Source organism: Madurella fahalii (assembly GCF_045866475.1).
Source record: "Madurella fahalii IFM 68171 DNA, scaffold_3, whole genome shotgun sequence".
In the NCBI taxonomy this organism is placed as follows: Eukaryota; Fungi; Ascomycota; class Sordariomycetes; order Sordariales; genus Madurella; species Madurella fahalii.
In genome coordinates this window covers 3,787,891-3,812,586 of record NW_027263973.1, presented here as the reverse complement: position 1 = coordinate 3,812,586, position 24,696 = coordinate 3,787,891, and the positions used below count along the sequence as shown (strand labels likewise).

Sequence of the window (24,696 nt, the reverse complement as noted above, 5' to 3'; positions counted from 1 at the left end):
GTGTCAGGTGCAGGCGGGGCACTGCCAGGGTCAGGGGCCTATAAATTACCGGCTTCGCCGGAAGTTTTGGAACGTTCAGAGTTCAACACTGTCACCTACCACCTCCTTAGAAGCGATAGCTGCGCAGACGCCGCTCCTTCAATGCGAATCATCCTTTCACTCTCCTTTTCTCACAGCAATCCCAATTTTCGATCTGACACGTTGAACTCTCTACCCTTAGGGCGGGGGACCGTTAGGAGATTCGCCGAAGGAGCGTGCAGCTTACGAATAGCGACTCCCTAGCTCAGAAGCTATCGCAGACGCTATACAGCATAGTCCCTGCAACTGTTCTTCGCTTCTACTGCCTCTAGCACTACAATCTTCGCTTCTCCTAAGCACCTCAGTTGCAGCGAGCGAGGAAGTCAAACTACTTCGAAGATTCGGCTAGCCTACTGAGCGTCAAGATGACGTTATTCGCAAAGTTCAGCTACCAAGCTACGTAGCTACCCCGCACGCGCTAGGACCACGCAAAAATGCAAGAGAAGAAAGATGACGTAATGTAAGAAGCAGTTCCTTCAATCGTCGAGTGACGTACTATTTAGTCAGGCCTAACTACTTTCTATTTCGATTATCCAAGTACTTGCAGTAGGGCAGTATACTGCCTATGATTAGCTTACGTCTAGGAGCTACGTTATTGCTGCTTGAGAGCCGCAAGAAGTCCTGTGCAGGAGGGAGCCCCTCTGCTAGGCAGGATTGAGTTCGCTGCTTGAGAGCTGCGAGAAATCCTTGAGAGCTGCAAGAAGTCCTATAGAGGGAGACCCTCTATTAGGCAAGATCTGCTGGGCCGTTGGGGTTACTCTAACGCTTAGGCGTAGCGCTTAAAAGGCGTTAAAAGGAGCAATCGGTCAACGAGCCTATTGGGTAAGCGTGAGCCCAGCGCTTACCGCCGTCAAGCAACCCTGGAGGAACGAGATAGGGGGCAGCGAGGGCAACCGGGAGCTCTGCTGTAGAGGAGCGTAGGCGCTACAAAAGAGCGTTTGGGTCCTGAGAGACAACGCGTGAGTAGGCCTGCTCTTAAGCAGTATCTCTGTTCGGTGGGCCTGTACGCGGGAGCTAGGAAGGCGTAAGTACTTGCCTAGAAGGAACCTCTGCCGGGCCGTTAGGGTAGCTCTAGCGCTTACCAGGCGCAGCGTTCGGAAGGCGTTATAAAGGAGCAATCGGTCAACAAGCCCATTGGGTAAGCGTGAGTCTAGCGCTTACCGCCGTCAGGCAGCTCGGGAGGTACGAGATAAGGGGGTAGCAATACCCAGCCAGTCTGCGGCACGGGAGGAGCAGCGAGGGCAACTGGGAGCTCTGCTGTGGAGGAGCGTGGGCGCTGCAAAAGAGCGTTGGTCTTCTGAGACAACACCGCCTGCAACTGATTTCGCCAGCCAGCAATTCAGAGTACGGGTTCCAGGAGGAACCCTAGGGAGAGGGAGGTAGTCAGTCAGCTACCCGAGCATTCGATTCGGCCTTCGAGAGAGAGTTAGTCAGTCGATTCGATTCAGCCTTCGAGAGTCAGTCAGTTCGTTGCAGCTACAGTTACGCAGTCAAAAAGCACCTTTTACGCAGTTGCAGAGGGCAGCCAGTCAGTTCGATTCGGTCTTCGAGGGAGAGTCAGTCAGCTCGCTGCAGTCAGCGATTCAGCCTTCGAGAGTCAGTCAGTTCGTTGCAGCTACAGTTACGCAGTCAAAAAGCACCTTTTACGCAGTTGCGGATGGCAGTCAGTCAGTTCGATTCGGCCTTCGAGGGAGAGTCAGTCAGCTCGCTGCAGTCAGCGATTCAGCCTTCGAGAGTCAGTCAGTTCGTTGCAGCTACAGTTACGCAGTCAAAAAGCACCTTTTACGCAGTTGCGGATGGCAGTCAGTCAGTTCGATTCGGCCTTCGAGGGAGAGTCAGTCAGCTCGCTGCAGTCAGCGATTCAGCCTTCGAGTCAGTCAGTTCGTTGCAGCTACGATCGCGCAGTCAAGGAGCACCTGTTACGCAGCTAGCCAGTCGAAGAGAGCTCTGTACGGGTTCCAGGAGGAACCCAAGCAAGGGGGAGTACCTTGTCAGGTGCAGGAGGGTGTCAGGTGCAGGCGGGGCACTGCCAGGGTCAGGAGCCTATAAATTACCGGCTTCGCCGGAAGTTTTGGAACGTTCAGAGTTCAACACTGTCACCTACCACCTCCTTAGAAGCGATAGCTGCGCAGACGCCGCTCCTTCAATGCGAATCATCCTTTCACTCTCCTTTTCTCACAGCAATCCCAATTTTCGATCTGACACCATAGCCGTCAGAGGTGGTAACTACCATACTAGTGGTAATCATACCCATCATAAAGCCGGTCTCGTCAAAGTTGTACACATCGTCGTCAAGGATACCGTACTTGGCTTTAGTGTTATATACAAGCGCAAACCATTTGTGAATAATCTCTGGATCTTCACATTTGGCCCTCTGGTAGTCGTATCTACGCGTAAAACGCGTCTGGAGTTCTGGTCGGCGTTTGACGAAGTTGTGAGCCCAGTTCTTGCCGACAGGGGGCGCGTCGCGTTCGCGTAGCAGTCGGTTGGCCATATCTTCCACAAAACGAAGCCGAGGAGGAAATGCACGTGCAGATAACTCAGTTATATACTGAATTATCATATGCTCCTCTAAATCCGTAAGTTTCCGTGAGTTGGCTGAAATATCGCGTCGTGAAGGCCGACCGACGCGTCAGCATCGAAGGGTATCCTTGTCAACTTTGTAGATCTTTGCTGCAGCTCGGATACTAAGCTTTGGATCCTTTTCAAGAGCCCTAACGGCTAGGTTCATCCTGGCCTCGTACGAAGGCGTTGCCATTGTTGGTTGTAGAGGAATTTGATGTTTTGTGCAAAGGTGGGGGGTCGCGTCAAAAAGTGGCTTGCTCGCTTGTATGGCTTGCTCGCTTATGGATTACGTTAAGCGTTCTTACATCTTTATATTCAATACACCCTCTAGGTAGTTAATCCAAACTTCGTCTATCTAGTTCTTACTATTACTGTCTGCTAGTTCCTTTTCGAATTTAGGTAGAAAAGCTTTAAATCTTTTATATTCCTTCTACTATAGTATTCAAAGATAGTCGATAGCTCTCACCTAAGTATTTAAGTCCCTATAATACTCGTTTAGAGTATATCAGGAACTGTTACAGGTAGTACGAACTGTTGCCGCTACCTCTCTCAACAAATACAATAGTTATATTCTAGGCTATCTTTTCTAGCTTTGAGTAGATATAGGTAAACTAGTGAAATGGAGTGGAAAACACACATCCACTCCATCAACAAAACAACAAGATAACAAAACAAGGGGAGGGATGACGACTGAGAAACCTGACAACAAACCAGGATTCCTAGCAACGCGGCTTGGACCAAAGTAGCAACAAAGATGGGCAGGACTCCCTCTGATCAGAGGGAGGCCGCAAAGACAGCTCCCAATGGAGCAAGTAAATCGAAAGAAAGAATTGGTTAAACTGTTGATCTTGATTGTCCTTGACTGTCGAAGGCCGACAGTTAGGACAGTCTTAAATACAGAAAAAAATGGGTCCTCAGTCCGATCACCTGATCCAGCCCGGAGGACCGGGAATCCAATACCCCGGACCTACACTGCCGGACCCGAAGTCCCGGAGTTGTCTTAGAGCGCCATCCGGCTAGTACACTATTCCCCATTTCATTATAATGGGCTAAGCCCGGCATAGGCCTCGGCAACCTTCGCTATGCCACGGGAGCATAGACCACTAAACCCCTGGATAAAGCTATTCCTAGAACGTGCTGATGACACGCCTGGACCACCGCGCTCGCCCTAGTTAGAGTGCCCGCTTGTCTGCAAAGTTTTCCTCTTCTTCTTTTCTTCTCCTCAAGTTCAATGTACTCGTAGAGTCGTCATCAGTTAGTTGCAATACACTCCTGGGACCGTTACAGGCTGAGAGTATATAGCCGAGGCAAGCCTCACTAGAGTACCTGCTGTATATATCGTCGGTACTGAAAACTACTGTCAGTCTTGTTCTAAAGCTCGAGAGACCGGGAGAATAATTTACTTCGGTACGGAGGAGTCGATATCGCCCTTTCGGACCTTCTTCTTAGGGGTCTCTAGAAGGAAAGTCGGAGGCTTACACTTTTGAGTGCAGGCAGTACGCGCCTTTACAAGGGTGGCAGCGCGGGCAGAACTCTTCTTAGGAGGTATAGTAATAGTGTTGTTGTTGTTGTATAAAAGCACTGCGATCATAAGCTCAGGAGCTCTTGATTTATAGTAGGGCGCAGGGCAACGCTGATTGTATGGGAGATTTACAGTACTAAACTCTGCAATTGATCTATATACCGCACAGCTCCCTACACGTAAAAAGCGACTGATAGTACTAACACCAAAAAATGCACGTACGTATAAATGCAGCTCGGGAGCTCCCGCAACTGTTAAAGTACAGTTGACAAGCAAAATTGCTAGTCAACTGGGGGGTGTGTCGCGCTGGAAACCGTACTTGTGGAGCTCGGCACTCACTGCCGAGCTCAGTAGCTTATTACGGGAGCTCGCCCAGACTATTTCCTTTGTGTATTTAAGCCAGTTCTTCAGTCTCCTACTGCAGTAGATAGATCTTCAGAGACTTCAACCTTTCCACGCACTTCCCACGACCTCTGCTGAGCTCCTGTACGCGTGACATAATATTATCTACCCTACTTAATATCTTCTATTTTACTGTGACATGAGGGCTGATTTTGTTCGCAACGGCCTCAGACTAGCTAGCAGGAGGTTTGTCAATGCGATTTGATTTGTTTGTTAAAGTGGGTGTATAAAAGCAGGCCAATAGATACTAGCAGCACCCCACGTCCGCAGGCCTAAGTAACTGAGACTCTCTAATTAACACGTCAGCAAGAGGAGAGAAGAGCCAAAGACAAAAACCAGGATGCAGTCATGTTCGTCACATACAAGAGCCAGAAAGACTCTATTCTATAGTTATCCAACTGTGAAACTACACGACCATTTTGCTCCCATTTTAAGTTTAACCAAGCCTGTCCCATCCCAATACATATTGCGTCACCACAGAAACTTACTTCTCTGTAACTGAACTTCTCCGAGAGATGATTTTTGCTGCGACAAGGAGCCAACATCCCAGAGGAACTAAATCAAATCCTCCCCAAACCCTCATATATTTGCTCTCATAACGAGTAGACCCCCATGATTCTTCTATTTGCAACCAAAAAGAGAAAAAAGCAGACAGAAACCGCGGCCAAGCCTAGGTTGGTTGTATCCTGCACATAGGTAGTCCGCGCCCCAGCGCTAACAGACTCAGCCCCATGCGGGGTCTCTCTGGAATGTTCGGGGCTCGGCCGCTCTGGCGTAGCAGGATCGATCGTTACAACCGTGAATTCGCCAAGCCTGCTGTTGTCGTCCTTACTGTAAAGGATCCTGAGCGCCCCGACATCCGATTCCTGTATGCTGACCTTGATCTCCACGGGAAAGGGGGATGTCATGATGGAGTGCTGGTTGGGGGCGCCAACTGAACCGACCGATTTTTCTTCTCCAACACGACAGCGTTCTCGTGGCGAAGACCGAGGATATGGCCGAGTTTATGGCGCAGGACGTTGGCTAGGAAGTCGCCGCAGCCCACTGACAGAGCGGGTTGGTAAATCCACAATACCCGTTCGTCGGAGTTGGGAAAGAACGCTTTGGCATATTTACGGCATTGGCGCTTCCGGTCTCTGTAAGCGATGACGAAGACAGTACGCTCGTCCTGGGCTACACGCTGGAATCGCACACCGATTTGTCTGCTGTTCCAGTTGTGTACGGCAATAGTGAGCGCACGCTCTACGCATTCAGCGTCGACTGCGGTTAGAAAGGTCTTTTCGAGAAAGGCGAAGGTGACGACTGAGTCCGACTTCCACCGCGGGAGGAGCAGCTTTTTGTCGTTTTCATGTCCGGCGCAGGCGGAAAGAATCCCACCAGTCTTAGCAGCATGCTCTGTGGAGCAGCGGAACACTGCTGTCTTCAGTTCGTCTTTGGTTGGCTCGAGGGGTTGGGGGCCATTGACGGCGCGCATGCTGGAGGAGGGGTGCGGAGATGGTCCCACAGGGTTAGGGTCGGATGACCAACGTTGGCTCCAGTTGGTTGGGAAAAGGGGATGGGCTCGGGTCGATGAACGATTGATCGCGTGAATTTGGTGGTGCTCTTGCCCTGAGCCTTAACTGGCACGGTTTATTGAGGGAGCGTGAGCAGAGAGCGCGAGCAGAATGAAGCTTGACCTTGGACCTGTGCTAGAGCGTGGATGGTGACAGAAATTATATAATGCTCCATTGGAACATTGGACATCGCGAGTCAACCTTACTGCTGCATTTCTAATCGAAAATATGAAGGAGTGCCCTTAAAAACCGCCGGGGAGTGCGGTGAGCGAGGTCGAGTCGACGAGTTCCCTCACACGTGCCCAAAGAAATTTGGTAGTGCGACCTCGCTCGCACACATCGCCGTTCAGTGGAGCCACGTGTCAGGGCGCAGGGGTGTAATTCCAACTATTCGGTTCAGCTGGCAAGTGTGGAAATGCTAGTAATGCAAAGCAACGTCGTTAATGCAGGTACACACTAGCGGGCCAAGGCGATCGGGAGCTTACGAGAGCGGGAAGAATAGCAACTTGGCTGTAGAACGTCAAGGTTTTCCAAAGCCATTAACGCTCCTAGATTCTAGGTATTCACAGCCAATTCTATAGCAAGGGTACTTCTGGCTTCAAAATCCGGATCCCTGGCCAAATCCAGATATAATCCTCATATCACAAACTACCACTATGGGGATTCGCGCTCTCTTCAACTATGGCCCTCGTAGCCCACAGACCTCTCCTTATACAGTACATTCCCAACACCTACAACTCAAGAGGTCTCAAAGTTTAACTGTCACGGGGCCGGCTGAGGGCGTAGCCCCCGGTACACAGCGTAACCACGAAGTGGTTGAACTGGCGGATCTATTGGTTTCATTGGCAGAGGGGTTCACTGCGTAACCTCTGACAATTTCGACTGCCATGACAACCGCTGTTGAAGTGGGTCTACTCCATTGTGCCTATTTTCAACTAGCCCCGCGGCCATTGCTTTCTTCCTCGCAATAACAATCCGTCTGCGTTGCTGCATCTCCTCCCACAGCCACCGACGTTCGACACACGGGCACACAGGCTCTGTCTAAGGGACAAAAGTCTCTCGCTCAATCTAGTCCATTCACAGTGTTGCAAAGAGATATGTGGCGCTGCACATTTTATGTCTCAAACTCCTGATGATTGTAACGATGGTGGTGTAAGCCAGGCTAGATTTACCGCCTGCACTGACATCAAGCAGCTGAATTCAGAGCTACGACAATCTTGCTCCAAAGTGAACCTCTGAGTTAATCACGGCGCTCCACATTGGACGTTTTAAGTTTGAAATTTGATATTTGACAGAAAATCTCCTTGAACTATGCGAGGTATGGTGCTACGTGGGCAACTGAGACAGCTGTTTCAGTGACCCCGTGACCAACCCCCTTGGGACCAAAACGAGGAAGACACCACTTGCGACTCATCATGGGTACTCCGCTCCGACGTGTTCATCATCCCAACAACCTCATCCGTGTGCTTGCCGGCGGCGCCGGGCGTTTGCCACGGCTGGGCGTGGGCCAGGGGGTCGCCGTTGATGCAATGCAGATCCTTGCAAGTGAGCCAGTGATCAGTGACATATGAATTCTGGGCCGACTCGCTGTCCACTTCAAAGGTGTGTGAAGCTAGTTGCGCTGAAGGCGTGGAGGTAGAGGAAGAAGAAAAACTTGGAGAGAACCCCATGTCTCTCGGCGACAACACTTCACTGGATCCCCGTGGTTGGCTTTCCACCATTGGAGTCGCCTCCAGAGTGCGGGTCCCATTCGGGTTGTGAGAGGTGAACTGCAACGTAGACATGAACTCTGCAAAAACCTCCCTGATCGCCCTGTGGCACACCTCAGGAACGCTTCTTTCGATGCTACTGTCAACACTGCGGGAAATGCGACTCAGGAGTTCCTGGAGGAGGTGCCTCTGGAAGTTGTGAAGCGTCGTCAAGTCGCACGACGGGAGAGTGGTAACAGCCTCGTGATCTGTTGCTCCCATTAATCAGCACCCGGAAATGATGATATTTTTGAGATTGCCTTACATGGAGAAGGGATCTGATTCTCAGGAACATCTGGGAACACCACCTGAAAGATACCAACCCAGCGCTCCTCTGCCGCAACGTTCCGAACGCGTTTTCGGAGCTTCTGCTCCTGCTCGTAATTGATGAAGAGGATCTCCTCTTCATCCAACGAGGCGCTCAACTTGCAGGGGATGTTCTGTTGGAGGTGGCGATTGAGGTGCCTGCTTGTTTCGAATACTTCGCGGCATCTGGGACAAGGGGAGCCCGTCTGTTGGTGAACCCGATAGATATGTTCCCTTTAAGTGGCGTCGTTGTCAGTCCCGAAGCAACATGATTTAGAGGTATTTCAACTCACTTGAGCCTGTGCACTGAATCCCAACCCGGTCCAAGGCACGCCCCAGACAGCTTCTCGCTGTTAGGATACCTCTTGAAGAAAACGCAAGCAAGTCTTCCTTTAGAACGGTCCCCTAAATCCAATACAGACTGCTTGTTCCTGTCGTCATCATCACCGTCGTCCGCCTCGGAATCATGACCGTCGCCCCCACGAGCTGGCTGCTGCCGAGAGCCGCCATAACCGCCGAGACCATGTACAGAACTCCAATCCCCCGGTAGGAAACCTGAAGCTGAGGAACCGAAGCCGGAGGATGGTCCCGCGGGACACTGCCGCGTTCCCTGCGGATGTGCTACCACTGACTGTAGTCTCGACGTGATGCGATTGTCAATCTTCTCCTTCATACATATCAAAACAGAGAGGAGTTGGGGGGTTAACGGCGTCGTTAAGGCCTGAAATGTCTCGACGAGCGATGACTCTGTACAGCTAGTGATGTCCGACATAGTGTCGCTCTCGTCGAAGTCGCTTCCTCGACTTCCACGCAGCGCCACTGAACTGCGAGATTCAGCTGCCGCTTCCGCCCCACAGACTGTCAGGGCCGTGGCAGGTAGAGTCTTCGACATGCTAGAGTGTAAGGGCTTTTGTACATCAGAGACTTCGGGTTGGTAGTGCCCAGTTGATACCCGTATCATCGAGGGCACTCGCAATGCAAAGATGCTCTGATATTCGGACTCGGACTCGTCATCGTCAGATTCATATTGAGCCGGCTGATGTCCAGCGTCTATGTCAAGTTAGCATGGCACTGGGTTTGGGCTAATTCGTTGGGCAAGATCCTTACCACTTGCTGGGACGTCATCGCGGCGATCTTTCTCACTGGTCATGGTCAAGATGGGACTCTGGTCTTCCTGAAGTCTAGACTTGCTCGGACCGGGCGGGCTGTGAGACCGACGTTGTTCGGGTTCCAGAGGGACTTCGTGCTTTGGCAGATCCATTTTCAAGAGAGGTAACGATAGTTTTGGTCGTAGAGTCAAAGTTTTGAGGAGAGGGTTGAGAATAGGTACAGCTCAGATAGCATTTATAGATATCGGCTTGTTCAAACAAATATATTCGTGAAGGCAGACTCAATCCATAAGTCGGCTGTTGAATCTTGAACAACTGCAGATCGTGAATGCCCTGTGTTACTATCGCGTTTCTGCAGGAGCCTGGGTGACCCCCCCTTCCCCAATGACAACAATGCAGACCCAATTTGCGCCTGCACTTTTTTGCGTCTGCACGTTTTTGCGCCTACAAACCTGTCCGCGCGTTACTGCGCCCATCAACCCCTGGGTGTTCTTTGCGCCCATCACTTTCCGCGCACGCCAGTTTTGCGCTTGCGCAATAACTCGGAGTAAGCATCGGGGCAATAGGCTAACTTCAACAACATGGCAAAAGGTAACGTACATTATCAGCGAGTGACCCATATCAGCGAGTGACCCACTTTCTACACGACGCGACACCTCTACACTCAACAATACATTTCTCTACCATCCAAGATGCCTTCTTCGTCAAAAGAAGCTAGGATAATCTTGGCCCTCCAAGCTCTTCAAAACGATAAGAATCTAAGCGAACGAGCCGCAGCTAAGATTTATAAGGTCGACCGGAAGACTCTAGCCCGCCGACGCGCCGGCAAGCCTGCACGACACGACACTACGCCCAACTCGCGTAAGCTCACAGATCTGGAAGAGAAGGCAATAGTTCAGTATATAATTGAACTATCTGCACATGCATTTCCGCCGAGACTATATAGTGTAGAAGATATGGCCAACCAACTGCTACGCGTACGCGACGCGCCCCCTGTTGGCAAGCTCTGGGCATATCGGTTTGTCAAACGCCAGCCAGAGCTTCGTACGCGTTGGACATGTCGGTACGACTACCAGAGGGCCAAATACGAGGATCCGAAAGTCATTAGCAAGTAGTTTGCCCTTATACGGAACGTTAAGGCCAAATATAGTATCGTAGATGACGATATCTATAACTTCGATGAGACTAGGTTTATAATAGGCATCATCTTCGCGGGTATAGTAGTTACAACCTCCGATAGCTGTAGCAAGGCAAAGCTGGCTCAGCCTGGCAACCGCGAATAGGCAACGGTTATCCAAGGAGTCAATACCCTTGGCTAGGCTATCCCTCCGTTCATCATCTTAGCCGCGCAATACCACCTCGCTAACTGGTATACCGAGTACGACCTCCCAGCCGACTAGCGTATCGCAACAACCGATAATAGCTGGACTACCAATACGGTAGGACTAGATTAGATCAAGCACTTCGACTACTATACAGCGTCTCGGATAAAGGGCAAATACCGGTTATTGATCCTCGACGGCTACGAAAGCCACTACTCGACCGAATTCGAGCTCTACTACCAGAAGAACAATATTATCACGCTCTATATACCTCCGCATTCTTCATACCTCCTACAGCCACTTGATGTTAGCTGCTTTGGACCGCTGAAGCAGGCGTATAGTCGCCAGATTGAAGATATAATGCATATACATATCAACCACGTTAGCAAACTCGAGTTCCTCTGCGCCTTTCGCGAGGCTTTCTTTACCTCTATTACCAAGAGAAATATTCAGGGCGGCTTTATAGGGGCCGGCCTTATGCCGTACGATCCAGAGAGGGTACTTTCTAAACTGGATATCAAGCTTCATACGCCAACACCCCCGACCTCACGGCCTGGTACTGCACAACCTTAGGTCTTCCAGACACCGCACAACCCCCGCGAAGCCGAATCGCAGTCAACGCTCATTAAGACTCGTATTTCCAACCATCAGAATAGCTTCCCAACCTCGATATTAGCTGCTGTAGACCAGCTTACTAAGAGTACAATAGCTGTGATGCACCAGGTGGCCCTTCTTCAGATAGAGAACTCCGCGCTCCGCAAGGCCAACGAGGCATTAAGCAAGCGTCGGAGAGCTAAAAGAACACGCGTGCAGCTTGGAGGATCACTTGCAGTAAAAGATATAAAGGATCTAGTAGGTTAAGAGGCCGTGGTTGGGGAGGTGGCGCAAGAAAAGGAGCAAGATAGTGGTAGTGTATGGGAGGGTCGTACGAAGGTTCGGTGCTGTGGTATGTGCGGCAAGCCTGGCCATAACGTGCGCACTTACCAGGAGGTTGCAGAAGCATCTGATTCAACTGTTTCTGATATGATTATCGTGGGTTCCTAGTATTGTTGTGTTGGAATTGATGGTGGTAGTAGGCAAGGTGGTGGGGGGTAGGTCACTCGCTGCTATGGGTCACTCGCTGATAATGTACGTTAATGCACAGGACCATAATGCGGCGGCAGTCCATGCACGCCGCACGCGCGTGGAAGACCCAGCATGGTTTGCGTCCACGAAATGTGATTTTGAAGACTTGGGAGGGAGGACTGGTGTCGATTTGGGAGATGACTGTGCAAAGAACTGGGCGGCGGAAATGTCCAAGGAGTGATCGTTATGTTCATGCAGTCCGGTAACATAACAAAGTTCGGTTCATAAAAGGCTCCAATTCGCGCAAAGCGGGTGCTGGGTGTCACCGGCGATGTTCGGGGCCCGGTTTGGTGCACTGTGGAGAGCGAGCTTGGAGGAACCAAACCCCGGTTTCTAGATCCAAGGTCTACTATAGGCTAGCCGAGTATAGTTAGACTTATGTCTATCGATAAGGCTATCGATAAGCGCTCGAAGGATTGATCCTTTCGTCTGGCTACACCTTTGCCATACCTGGCTAAGCCAGCTGAGCTGCTAGCCAAGCCACTAATCCAAATAATACATAGGGAAAAATGAAGGCCAAATATCAGTGGTTTATTGTAGCTCTGCTTGCCTCTATACATATTTGCAGCCTTCTGAGTATGCCGTAAGTTGCTGTAGAAAAGTTTTTTTTGTGGAACTGCCTTCTAAGTAGCTTTGATTATCTTCTATAACTCCTATAGCCCCACGTTCTGGATATCACCTCTAGGATATTGTATTTCTACATAGCCTTTAAGTTATAGCTAGATATTCTTAATAGGAGTAATATCTAGTAATCTACTATTGTTTTTCTTACACCGCTTTACCCAAGACAGGATGTACTGGACTTTCTACTGCCAGGTGACACCATCACAAATTGGGTCCGTGCAACCTAAACAAGGTCAAAACAGTATGTGCGGAGAGAGATCCTTCTGGTCAGAGGGAGATCGCTTTGTAGACAAAGAAAGCTCGTCACTTGAGCCTGCAACGGGTATGGAACAGAGTGCTAGATCGATGGTCCTATCTAATGAGCAATGGCCAGGACGGCCCTACTTAGGGTGCAAAGAAAAATGGGCCTACAGCAAGTTCCAGTCTTCGGGGCGCTATCCAAGTAAATATGGCCTTCTGATCAGGGGGACCCTGTCCTCTGGGAACAGCTTTCCCTAATTCAATGCTTACCATCTTCACGCTACACGGTAGATGTCCTAGATTTGGGCTAACTGTCCGATGTCAGAACTGGAAGCGAAATGATGCGATCGCTCTTACAGCGGCTTGGAGGTTCGCGTCTGAACCGAATAAGGAATCAAGTCTATGAGAATGGTTTCGGGGTCACGGTTTAAGGCCCTGCGTAAAGTCCAAATGATCATAGGGTGAATGCCTCCTACTGGAATGGCGGGCCAATGCGCGTTTCCAAATCTTTGTTGTTGAAGTAAGTTACATGTATACGGTTGCCCATGTAGCATTTAGGCGCCGAACCTCATGTTCTAAGGCACTATGGCCACGGCTCGCAACCGAACCCACCGTCACTCATGTTCATTCCACCTTCGAGGTACCGGCCACATGTGGGTTCCAAGGACTATCTTTACGGCTCTCGTCTAGCCACCGAGTGAGCGGGCTGTAATGATTGTTGCTGAAGGCTTGGTACTGGAGCATCTGTTCGTGTCGACGTGTGGTCAGCCGTGGTAAAACCTCCAAGGATGAAGCGTGCCAATGATGGGCATTATAGAAGGTAGAGTGTAAAGTGCTCGAGGGAATAGGAAATCGAGAAAAGTGCTGGACCAGTCATGCTGTCTGTCCCGTTGATACTCAGGTCTGATGGTAGTGCCTTAGCACTATCAGCGAACACCCACTTGGATGTCGTGATGCCGATAGCATGACGAAGATGATATAGTAACACCCCGTTGGGTTCGTCAACGCGGTGGTTTCTATCACCGCGTGACGGCAGACGTCAAAGAGTGGCAAGCCATGGCCGAAACCAATTTCTCAAGGTGGTATGTAAATAGGGTTAGAATGGGTGGAGGAATGTAAAAGCAAGCGAACCTTGAGGCTGGGTTGTGGATGACCGCCTGAACTCGCTCGTGTGGCAGGACCTGACCAAACGTCTGGGTCGTTTGTAGGAGCGCTGCCATGTCGGGGGGTTGGACTGCTTGCACTCCCTCCTGTTGATGACGGTGGAGAGTCCATGTTTATAAACGAATAGAGTGGTGGAGATAGTAGTGTACCTGAACTCAAAATGGTAAATTGGCAATGTCTCTCAGGAAACACGAATGATGAACGAGACAAAAGTCAAGGAACAGACGGTAGCTGTGATTCCGACATGGAGGGCAATGGCACAATTTATCCCCATCCCGTAGATGCGGGAAAGGCGGCCAATTCCAAGGATTCCGGAGTGAGCTGGTGCAAAATGAGCTTGGTGAGATGAGTGGAAGTACCTTACTCAAGTTAATTCGGCTGGGGCGGAGTTGGTGGCACAAGCATGGAAGTGTCTATCAAGATTGAAGTATACTCCTGGGTATCAACCGCCAATTCCGGACTAGGAAGGCAACGCTGCATAGCCCTCCGCCGGCGGATTATCATACCGAACGACTTGGTGCATCAGCCGCCGCGGGCCACTTCCAGGTTTGTCGACATGCAGTGGGCTAACCCATTTTGGACGATTCAAGTGGGGTGCCAACCGTAAAACGACTCCACAATGCATGGAACCTTAACGATCGACATATGCCTCCCAGGGCAACAGCTCCACCGAGCCAACCCACCTATATAATTCGAATATGATGTCACTATTCTAGTAATTTCTATGCGAAGTGACTTTCTTTCGAAGGGTATGGGCTCCCTTCCGCCCCCTGAGGGCCCTGTTACAGTAAACCATTAACATGCCAACCTTCTTGCACTGATATATTGTATACCAAAGCTTCAGTTGCAGGCGTTCTTAGTGGCTTGGCAGTGGCAATATCGGTTTTTGTCGCGCTGGAAACCGCCTCAGCAGCTCATCATGTGAGCTCGCCCAGACTATTTACTTTGTGTATTTAAGCCAGTTCTTCAGTCTCCTATTGCAGTAGATAGATCTTCAGAGACTTCAGCCTTTCCACGCACTTCCCACGCCCTCTGCTGAGCTCCTGTGCGCGTGACAGTTTTTTTCCCCCGGCAGGTTGTAGAAGGGGTGGCGTGACGCCTTGGGAGTTCGATCCTGCGGCGGAGGACTTAATTTATTTTTGCACCTCAAGGAGCGCTGTCTAAACCATTGATCCTTAGACAGGACATCCAATTCCGCACCTTTTTGCAACTTATTGCTCGCTCAATTTGTGGACTCTTTTGCGTGCAAAAATCTCTCTCTCCGATACGAGAGCTCCATCAGCACATGTTATTTGACCTTTAAGCTGCAGAAACTTATCCTTGTACTTGCCTGGCCATGCCCGCCCGACACTTAGCTGTATTTGTCCCCCCTCTTCTGCATCATTTTAGCATGGATAGGAGGATCGCTTCCCTAACCTACGTTTTGGCAAGGTGAAGGGATAACTTAGATGTCTACCATATATCGCGAGTTAATGGTTTCAAAGATGAGGTTCAAGATACGTGTCGTAGGGCGTTAAGTATATCGGTAGGCCAGCAATTGATCTTTGGAAACGTCGAGATTTTCTTTTTCATTTTCCTTTCCTCCTTATTTTTCCCCCTATGGCATTGAGCGACATGGGAATTATTATACTCAACAATCTACACAATACAATACCCGGGCCGAAATGGCCTCCCTGAACTACATTCAAGTCGGAAAATGAAGGCTGTGTCCTAGAAACTGCTCCGAAGGGCAGCTCGTATGGGCCCTATGATTTCATTGGACAAATAATATAAAGAGAACCTGGGCATACCGATAAAATAACACAAGATCGTTATACTCAGACCTAGCTGTGCCTGTCGCGGGTAGAATGTGCAATACCGGCAACAAGGTGTAGCAATGAAGAACAGATTTAATCGAGAACAGCACGAATAGTAAGAATTTACCGTCCTACCACGCCATGGGGATATAAAGAAGTGTTGTTGTCATACCAAACTGCGAAATGATCCCAGTCCTCAGCCCAGCAAATCCGTACTACCACTCCGGTTGTTCCGAGCACGTCCGCTTTTTCGGCCCCTCCCGCGGCCGAGTCGCAACCGAAAGGTTTCTCAAAAACATCTCACAAATCTTGCAACCACCTCCTCAACCCCCCTCCCCCGAGGTAGTCCCAATCAACCCCTCATACTCTGATACAAATCCCTCAACAACCCCTCCTCATTCTGCAACAAATCCTCCGGATGCCCGGCCTCCGCAACCCGCCCCTTATCGAGCACTACTACTAGGTCAAAGTCCAGAATATGCTCCAGCCGATGCAGCACCTCAATGACCGTCTTCCCGCGCAAGTCCCGCGCCACAATCTCCCTCACCAACATCTCCGTCTCGTGATCCATGCTGCTGGTAAACTCGTCCATCAAGACAATCTGCGAGTTGCCGCGCTGGAGGAGCGCCCTCGCCAGACAAAACAGCTGCTGCTGCCCCGTGGAGAGGCGGGATTGGGGGTTGAGCGGGGAATCCAGCGTGACCGGCTCCTCTTCTTTCGTCTCTTCTTCTTTGCCGGGCGAGGCGCCGCCTCCCTTCTCCGCCGAGTTCGTGGTGGACGCCGAGGACGAGGACGTGGACGATCCCTCCCTGACGGACGAGGCGGAGGAGGAAGAGGACGAGGACGAGGGAGACGGCTTCCGGGTGAAGAGCGCGTCCCATATGCCGACCTTGCGGAGGAGCGACTCGATCAGCGCGTCGGTTTCCTCCGCGGAGCGGCATGACTTGGCCGACGCGTCGTCCCAGAGGAGCATGTTGGCGCGGATCGAGTCGTGGATGAAAAGGGACTTTTGGGGCAGCGTCATGATGCGCTTGCGCAGAGCGTCGCGCGAGATGCGGCTGATGTCTTGGCCGTCGATGATGATGGTGCCGGAGTTTAGGTCCAGGCAGCGGAGAAGGGCGGCTAAGAGGGAAGATTTTCCGCTGGAGTTTGTGAGTAAGGAGGTTGAGGAAGAGGGATAGGGAGAGACGCTTACCTTCCGCTTCGGCCGCAGACAGCTACCTTACTCCCAGGGGCGATGTACAAGCTGATGTCGTAGACAGCGGGGGGCAAATCCGGGCTATTGGCAACTGTCGGTCACCAGCACTACACAAATTCCGCGAATTAACGGCTTGAACCCACCTGTAGGTAGCCGACACATGCTGCAGCTCAATCCCTCCGCGGTCGGGCCAGTTGAGGTGCGGTGAGGGAAGTGCGTGTTTCTCTTCAGGCTCGACATCGTGATTGAACCGCCTGATACGGGCAACAGCACCGATGGACGTCTCGAGGTTCGCCCAAAACGTGATGAGGTACTTGAAACTGGTACTGAGAGAGATCTAGAAGGTGTCAGCGACTTTCGAATGAAGAAAACGTCGGCGTCTTACCAAGTTCACGAGCGCGAGACCGAGGAATCCCAACGACTGCGACGAGCGGAACGTCACAGCCAGAGTCGTGACGAGAATCGCGAGCAGAGTGACCACGAAATCCAGGATCATCTTGAGCCAGACCTGGACGGAAAGCAGCATGTATGCCGCGCGCTGAGAGTAATTCAGCAGCTTCGTATTTCGGGAGGCAAACTCGTTGGTACGGTCAAAAGCTCTGACGGAGACAATGCCCTGGAGCGTTTCCAACAGAAACGCGGATAGCGGAGCCTTGGCCTCAATGTCCATAAGACGCAGCTGTTTAGACGTTCGGAGGTAGAATTTTTGGATAATCCACAAGATGCCGATGAGAACGGGGACCGAGATAGATACGTATTTGGAGGAAATCATGACGATGACCGTCTCGGCACACACACCAAAGAAGGCTTGATGCTCATGTTAGTCCTGGAGCGTACCAATGCAGCAGTATGTCTACTTACCGGTGGTGGTGTTCACCAATGCCATGGGTAGCTCATCGTCAATGAGCATGATGTCTTGGATAAACCTGTCAGATGGTTAGCAAGATGTGCAGCGCAATTCTACACCCACAGCTAAGGGACTTGCCTGTTTGCAATCGTGTTGGACCCGACTGAAACGACATATGAGATTGAGGCCCTTGTTGTAGTTAGCATCTCGTACTCCCGGCTTAAGGGTTGGAAAAGATTTACCTCATCAAGGTCTCTAGTTGACCAAAATACAACCGTAAGGATGAGGTAGGGAGCAGGACATCGAAGAAAAACCTAGGAGCGCCTGCAATCAGTATCCGTGATTACGCCATAATCTGAGATCGTCGACACTTACACGCAGATGCCGCCAAGGAGAGTGACCCCCCCAACGATGAGAGCGGTAAGAACACCCATATAGTATCCCAGTGCCGTCTGGTCGCCCTCAGCCCACATCTTAAGCCAAACAGCTAAGGCCTAGTTGTCAGCCTCCTGCCTTTCTCCCACTGACGGAACGGCAACTCACTTTCAAATGACCTTTCACCAGCCAAAACAGCCGCGAGAACAAAGAACAACGATATTCCGGCAACTCCACAGGATTTGAGGAAGTAGGAATAGACGCCCCACTCAGACGGAGCGCGACTAGCCTCGTTCTCTTCCTTGTCAAGGGTGGCGTTCTTTAGGACGACCTTGCCGTCACTGGTGACTTCGACGGCGTCAGCCGCGTTGTCAGACGCTTTTGGCGCGGCGACACGCGTGAGAATCTGATCATCGAGTACGCCACTGACGAGAAGCTCGTCGTACGTGCCTCGGTGGGCGATCATGCCGTTGCTGACCATCAGAATCGTGTCAAACCGGGGGAGGAATTGAGCTTTGCGGAGGTGAGGTGTTAGCACGTGTGGCACAGGACTAGTAAAGGGGTGAAGAAAGCTTACTGGCGTGAGTGACTAGAACCGCAGCGCATTGAAGCTTCGCAATGAGGCCGTTCTCGGAGAAAACCGCCGAGAAGATATGCGTTGCAGACTTTCGGTCAAGGCCACTGAATATGTCGTCCATCAGAAGGAGGTCGGGCTTGCCATAGACGGCACGAGCCAGGGCCTGCGACCGTTAGATCTCAACAGTGACGATTCGATGCAGGGGTAACCCACCACTCGACTACGTTGTCCTCCACTCAGGGCTGATCCGCCACTCCCAACTCCGGTGTCGTCCCTCTTTGCGAGCCCTTCGATGTCCTGAGCCAAGGCACATGCATCAATCACTCTGCCGTACCATTCTGGGTCAAATGGCAAAGAGCCGACGATGTTCTCTTTGAGGCTCTGGTCAAGGAGCCAAGGTTCTTGATCGCAGAATGCAACTCTGATGCCCCGGCGCATTCGTCGAGTTCCAGTGATGTTTTCGATCTCTCCAAGGATTGCCTTGAGGAGTGTCGACTTCCCGGAGCCCACTCTGATGTCACCGTTAGTACTCACATGTCATGTCTGTTGTGCGCAGGATGGGGTGTTCAAATACGTACGGTCCAATAACCGCTGTGAACGAGCGCGGCTTAATCTCCAGCGACATGACATACAGCGCCGGCGCCGCTTCGCGGCCTTTCCAGCAGAACGCGGCATCGGAAATCTCAACCAGCTCGGATGTCGAACTGTACGGAGAATTGACTGTTGGCAGCCCAGGCCCATGAGGGAAAAAGGCTGTAAATTGTTCCATGGTGACGACGTTCTGCTTGATTGCGAAAGAGCTTGAAGACGATCTATCGGAGCCGGGAAACGGCTTGTCGCCGTAGCCGAGCACCCTTTCGTCATTAAGCAGGTCCTGGACGCGTCCGAGGCACTTGAACATGGATACTAGGGCCGGAGTTCCCTGAATAAGAAGGAAGAGCGGATCTAAGGCAATACGCAGGAGTGCCAACGAGGCGAAAAGGGTCTGGAAGGTGAGAGGTGTGCCGTAGACCTTGCTGATGATGGCGAAACCGCCGAACGCGACGAGGATCGAGAGCTCAGTTGACGCAGCCGCTTGAGTCATGTTGTTAAATTTATGGCACCAGGTGGCTGGGGACCAACTTACAAAGAGTGATGATGATGGACAATATCCGTCGGAAACGCCTGCAATCTATCAGCTGATATCCCCCAAAAACGTAAGAGCAGAGGATGTCTGTTAACTTACCGGCCCAATTCAACCTCGGTCAAACGCAACTTCTGAAGGCTCTGCATGTAATCCGGCGAAATGCCGAGCATTTTTACCTCCTTAAAGCCCGCTATCATGGACATGGTAGATTTGACGCGGCTCTCGGTTGCAGCGAGCCAGGCCATTTGTCGTGGGCCCAAAGGCGCACTGCAAATGCCAGCCAAAAGTGTCATGACTATTTAAGGGAGTGGGAGTCCCGTTAGCTTGTTTCAAGATTGTACGAGCATTGGAGATTACTTACCAAGAGTGCAAAGAAGCGGCGCGATAAACCTAGCAGCGAGAATAACGGATAAGCAACCGTTGTGAAGTGAAGTACCTGGAGGAACAACTTACGCGAGCTGGATCTTGCGGTATAACAAATAGACGGCAACAGCGACGGTGATGACGCTCGCCCAGATATCGTGAAGGATTTTGCATCCTTCCATGATATGCTGCATATCCACATTGATGAGCGTTGCGGCATTTCCGGAGTCCAATGCAGCCAGTCTCAGCTTCAACAACTGTCGATAGCAGGAGTCGATCAACTGACTGCGCATCTCAAGCGCCAGTTTGTTGCACGCATGGGCGTACCAGGCATTGAAGAGCGCCATCAGCGTGTATAGAACGGCAAATGCACCGATCAAGGCGTAGCCAACATCCATCCGCTGTTCGTAGATGTCCGCTTGGCCTCCCTGGACGAAGGTGAGCATGCGCTCCAGCAACATCGGCTGAGTAAGCGTGAGAGCCACAATCGTCGCGCGTGGGACCACAGGGATGAGAAACTTGGCTGGCATAGATTTGAACAGTGTCGAGAAAAGAGCTGTTTTACCGGATTTGTTGGGGTTGTGCAACCAGTGTGCCCGGAAGTTGTCCCGCATGAACTCAGCGGATACATCATCGCGGGGACCAGAAAGGTCCGAAGGAACGAGGTAGCGGGTGAAACCTGGGTATGTTAGTCTACACAATCGTTCACTTAGAGCCATTTTTGGCGGGAAAGAAAAGCCGTTAACGTACCATTCCAGAGTGTGCTTCCTAGCCAGAAGAACAGCGAGCGCCCATATAACCCAGCCAGCTGTTCGGTCGAAAATTTCTCCTTGGAATCCGGGAGGAGAAGGCTGTCCTTTCTTGCCGCCTCCGCCAGTACCAGCGCAACCTTCACCGCGAGAGTGGCTGTCTCACCGGCAGCGAGTGAAACATGGGCAGACGGAGGCATGAGCCACAAAGTCCGGAGTCGGACGACATCGAAGAGGACCGTCAGCAGCATATACAGCTCAATGATGAAGCTCGGCGCCACGCGAAAGACATGCTCAAAGTAGCTGAGAACCAGCAGCGGGAACACGATGAAAAGGTTCAGTGCTGCCGCCGCCAGCGTCAGTTTCGTTCTAGGAGCTGTTGTGCCCGGGAGCGCCCACAACATCAGAACTCCCAGTTTTAAGAGACCCAAGACGGTTATCAAGACCTATCGGAACATTAAGCATCAATTTCTGAGGCGTTTGTGGATATTGCGCATCACCCACCAGTTTTACCGGCAAAAGAAGCCCGTTAGCGGTTTGTCGCGGCCGCCCATAAAGGAAAGCCACCTGAAGCGCTGCCGCAACGACGAGTAGTGCCGCAGGCAGCATGGATAGGATAGACTCCTCGAAGACGAGGGTGAAATCTAGGCCACCCCGACACGAAGGCCCGGCCCATGGGCCCCAAGTTTGATCGGTGATGAGGCAGTCCATGGTGCGCCGGCTCTAGCAAATGTGAACTGTTTCCGCGTGGCCGTCAGATGTTGTCTCGCTAACATAACAGTATCATATAATCATGGAACAAGGTGACCAACTCAAGTTGCCAGGGGAGGAAGTGAACAAGATTCTTTGCAGTGATATGGGTGCCGGAAGAAGACGGACAGGGACATGGCCTGCCCAGAAGATGCGATGTGTGGTAGTGAATCCCTCTGGAGAAAAGAGGAGAGGTGGCAGATGGGTAGATGGAGAAGGATGCAAGTGCCAAGGGGTCCATCCGAAGGGGAACGGGGACGGGAGAAGACGCCGGGGTCAGCCCGAGCTTCATGTACCTACGTGTTTTTGTCACCGAGCGTGATATTGCCGGTGAGCTGGGTCTGGCCAGTCTGGTTGGCCCGGGCTGCTAGGACGTACAGAGCAGGAGTTCCGAATGTGACACCCTGCTGCGGATAATTCAATAGTGTCGGGAAGGTTGAGCGATGATGACTTGGGAGTGATGCTATTTCCGTCTCCCTTGAGCTGAAGGGAGGGGAAGGTAGGGGTTGAGGTAAGTAAGCGAGAGTTGGCGGTGTTGAGATGTCTGGCTATGACCTGGTTGTATGGCACCGTGGTGGACACTCCGGACTTGAATGCGAAGTCGACTTGGGAAGCTCGGCCATGGTTCGTGCGGTCTAATTCGTGTTGAGGCTAAGCACTTGTGTGGCGGGGCTCCGGGAGCACAAGTAAGATACATTGGACATAGGATGAAGGTACGGTCGACTAAAGATATCGGAGTTACCGATAGTCTCGTCTGCGGGCCACGAGGTGACGGGGTAACCGCGCCGTATGCGTGGCAGCGTAGTAACCGGACTGTACCGGCCGTCGTGGAACATTGGATGGATGGGTATCTGTTAAAATCATACCCCAGGCATTTTTCCACCTTTGGGCCGTCAGCCGCACAGGGCAAGGTACTACTGCGCGGGTTAGTACGAGGTAGGAATAGGGCGAGTGAGCTTTCAGCCGAGATGTGCCGCGCCCACGACCTGTTGAGCTGTGTGGTCGCATTGCGCATCGTGGAGGCACGGGCGCAGGGCTCTTGCAGCTCGACCGCGTCTTGGTAGGGTTGTTTCCCGCGGGCGTCGTTGAGATTTGGTGTGTGTTAAACAGATCTGGGACGGGTGGGAATGGTGGGGTTGGGTGGAGTGGTGGGATGAGGAAAAAGTCTGGAAAAGCGCAGCGTCGCAATTGGTACATGCACTGTGTGGTAAGATGGCGCCGATCAATCCGATCCTCTGAAACAAGACCCCGCGACTTGTCGTTCAGCTGTCGTGCATCGGTCAAAAGCTTATTTCCCAAGCCCAGTCTGTGGTTGGTTGGTCCACTCTTCGCCCAGCCCAGTCCGCTAAAAGTAGCATCGGCTCTAGAGACGTCAAGCTTGCGCCAAGCGTAAGCTTCTCCAACTGAGTCTGCCCGACGGCTGCCAACCACCGCCAACGGCTGGGAACTGCCCAGTGGCTGAGCTGTGGGAAACAAGATCACTATGACGGCCGCCAGAGCCGTCATCACCTGACACCAGTTCTAGCTGGAGGTAGCAGACCCACCCGGCCGGTAGACCATACCTGTGGAGGTTTAGTGCTGCAATATATTTAGGTAGTGCAAGCGTGGGGCTTGCACAGAACCGCCTCGCACCTGAATTGACCTGAACAGAACGCTGACCCGGTCCCCTGGATTGCGGTTGTGTGACCCAGCATGCCGCCGCTGCGTGGGAAAATTTTACGAATTCCACGTGGGAGAGACGGGACTCCAAGAGCCCCAAGGGACATCACGCATGTAAGCCTGGCTCCTCATCCGAAACTGCCTAGTTACATCGATGGTCGAACGGCTGGTGCTCCCGTCCGCCTTGTCTAATGAGCCACACCACGACCTAGCCTCCCTTGGTGGGATCCCCACTGCCCGAAGAGCGAGTGGGCATGCACGCATGCGGCAGCAAGATCGGCATATCCTGGTCCATATGATGCTAGCGCGATCCCTGCCATAATCTGTGTGTAAATAGAGCTGCGAGGCAAGTACTTACCTGAGCGATCCCGGTCCCCCTGTCCTGTGCTCTCGCGATTGTAGCTGTGGTCTAGAGGCGCAGTTACCATCGTCCAATCTCGACCCCCTACATCCATAGCTCGATGGCGTTCTACTGTACACCGTTGGCTTCTCCGCTTTGCAGAAGCAAAACCCGGCTATGAATGGACGCAGCCCACCCGAGCGATGCCAGGGATCCGCACAAGTACCTAGCTTGTTGGGCGTTCTTGAGGTTCTCCTCTTGAAACGAAAATAGCTTGGGCGTGCTGCTTGTTTGCTTAGCCAATCGCTTCGGCTCCCTGTCCTGAGGCGGCTTTTCATCCGCACTCAATTCCAGTTACGCCTCAGACCATCCCTGCACTACCGGATTCCTATCACCGTCGACTATCTCTACAGGCTCGGATTGTAGATGTAATACGGCTGAATAAACCCACGAACAACAGACACTCGATGCGGCGAAGACCAATATTGGCACTCTGTATGGTTGCATTCGTTATTTCCGTTCACCACCATCGAGACATCGCCATCCACCCGAACCATAGGTTGCGCGCTCCACGCTATCCTCACCTACATTCAGCCGCTAACTCTACCCTGGTCGATCTCTGAAGTGTGACCTGAGTTCCGTACTAGCCGGGTAGCGGTGTGCCCGGACCTCAAGGTCTAGACACGGCCCCTCGCTATTGTCCACCACGCTTCCGGGTTTCGCTTTCAAGATAAACCCAATGCGGTCCATGCCTCACCGTTAAATGATCAGCGCATGAACAGCACCGCAGATCCGCAGGGACACCCACATTCTCTGTCGTCATTGCCAACCCACTCAGGCACTCGCCTCCTTGTCGTTGCGTCTCACTCGTCGCTGACATTGCTCGGGACACATCACTAGGCTCCTCTGTCATTGACCTTCGAGCATCACTACTTTACGATATCCCTCTTGTGAGATTGTCTGAGCGGTTCACTCCAGTCCTCAGGCATTGTGGGAGCCGCCATCACTCCGCTTCCACGCGCCCCTTGATTATACACTCGCTCACCAGACCCTGATTCTCATACCCTTGAGACTCGGACTGCGCATTTCGACACTAATTCTAATACGGCCATTCTCCCAAGGTCACATCAGCGCGCAGTCCTACCATATCCAACCACC

The 24,696-nt window shown here is 51.9% G+C and overlaps 3 protein-coding genes across 3 annotated transcripts; all 3 read right to left on the bottom strand.

Annotated features, from left to right (window-relative positions):
* Positions 1-5,471: 5,471 nt before the first annotated feature.
* MFIFM68171_06575 (uncharacterized protein) lies at positions 5,472-6,041 on the bottom strand (the record flags this gene model as incomplete). Its single annotated transcript, XM_071061995.1, has 1 exon — positions 5,472-6,041. The coding sequence occupies one exon, from the start codon at positions 6,039-6,041 to the stop codon at positions 5,472-5,474; it is 570 nt and encodes a 189-aa protein (XP_070918096.1).
* A 1,431-nt stretch (positions 6,042-7,472) lies between these two features.
* On the bottom strand, positions 7,473-9,435 carry MFIFM68171_06574 (uncharacterized protein; the record flags this gene model as incomplete). The annotated part of the gene is made up of 4 exons (XM_071061994.1): positions 7,473-8,077; positions 8,134-8,408; positions 8,468-9,224; positions 9,282-9,435. The coding sequence occupies 4 exons, from the start codon at positions 9,433-9,435 to the stop codon at positions 7,473-7,475; spliced, it is 1,791 nt and encodes a 596-aa protein (XP_070918095.1).
* A 6,471-nt stretch (positions 9,436-15,906) lies between these two features.
* Positions 15,907-21,500, bottom strand: MFIFM68171_06573 (uncharacterized protein; the record flags this gene model as incomplete). Its single annotated transcript, XM_071061993.1, has 18 exons — positions 15,907-16,696; positions 16,750-16,833; positions 16,896-17,089; positions 17,138-17,559; positions 17,614-17,678; positions 17,738-17,788; positions 17,842-17,913; positions 17,975-18,086; positions 18,143-18,487; positions 18,552-18,714; positions 18,765-19,062; positions 19,130-19,625; positions 19,678-19,715; positions 19,777-19,972; positions 20,039-20,067; positions 20,131-20,719; positions 20,791-21,235; positions 21,294-21,500. The coding sequence occupies 18 exons, from the start codon at positions 21,498-21,500 to the stop codon at positions 15,907-15,909; spliced, it is 4,596 nt and encodes a 1,531-aa protein (XP_070918094.1).
* Positions 21,501-24,696: the final 3,196 nt, after the last annotated feature.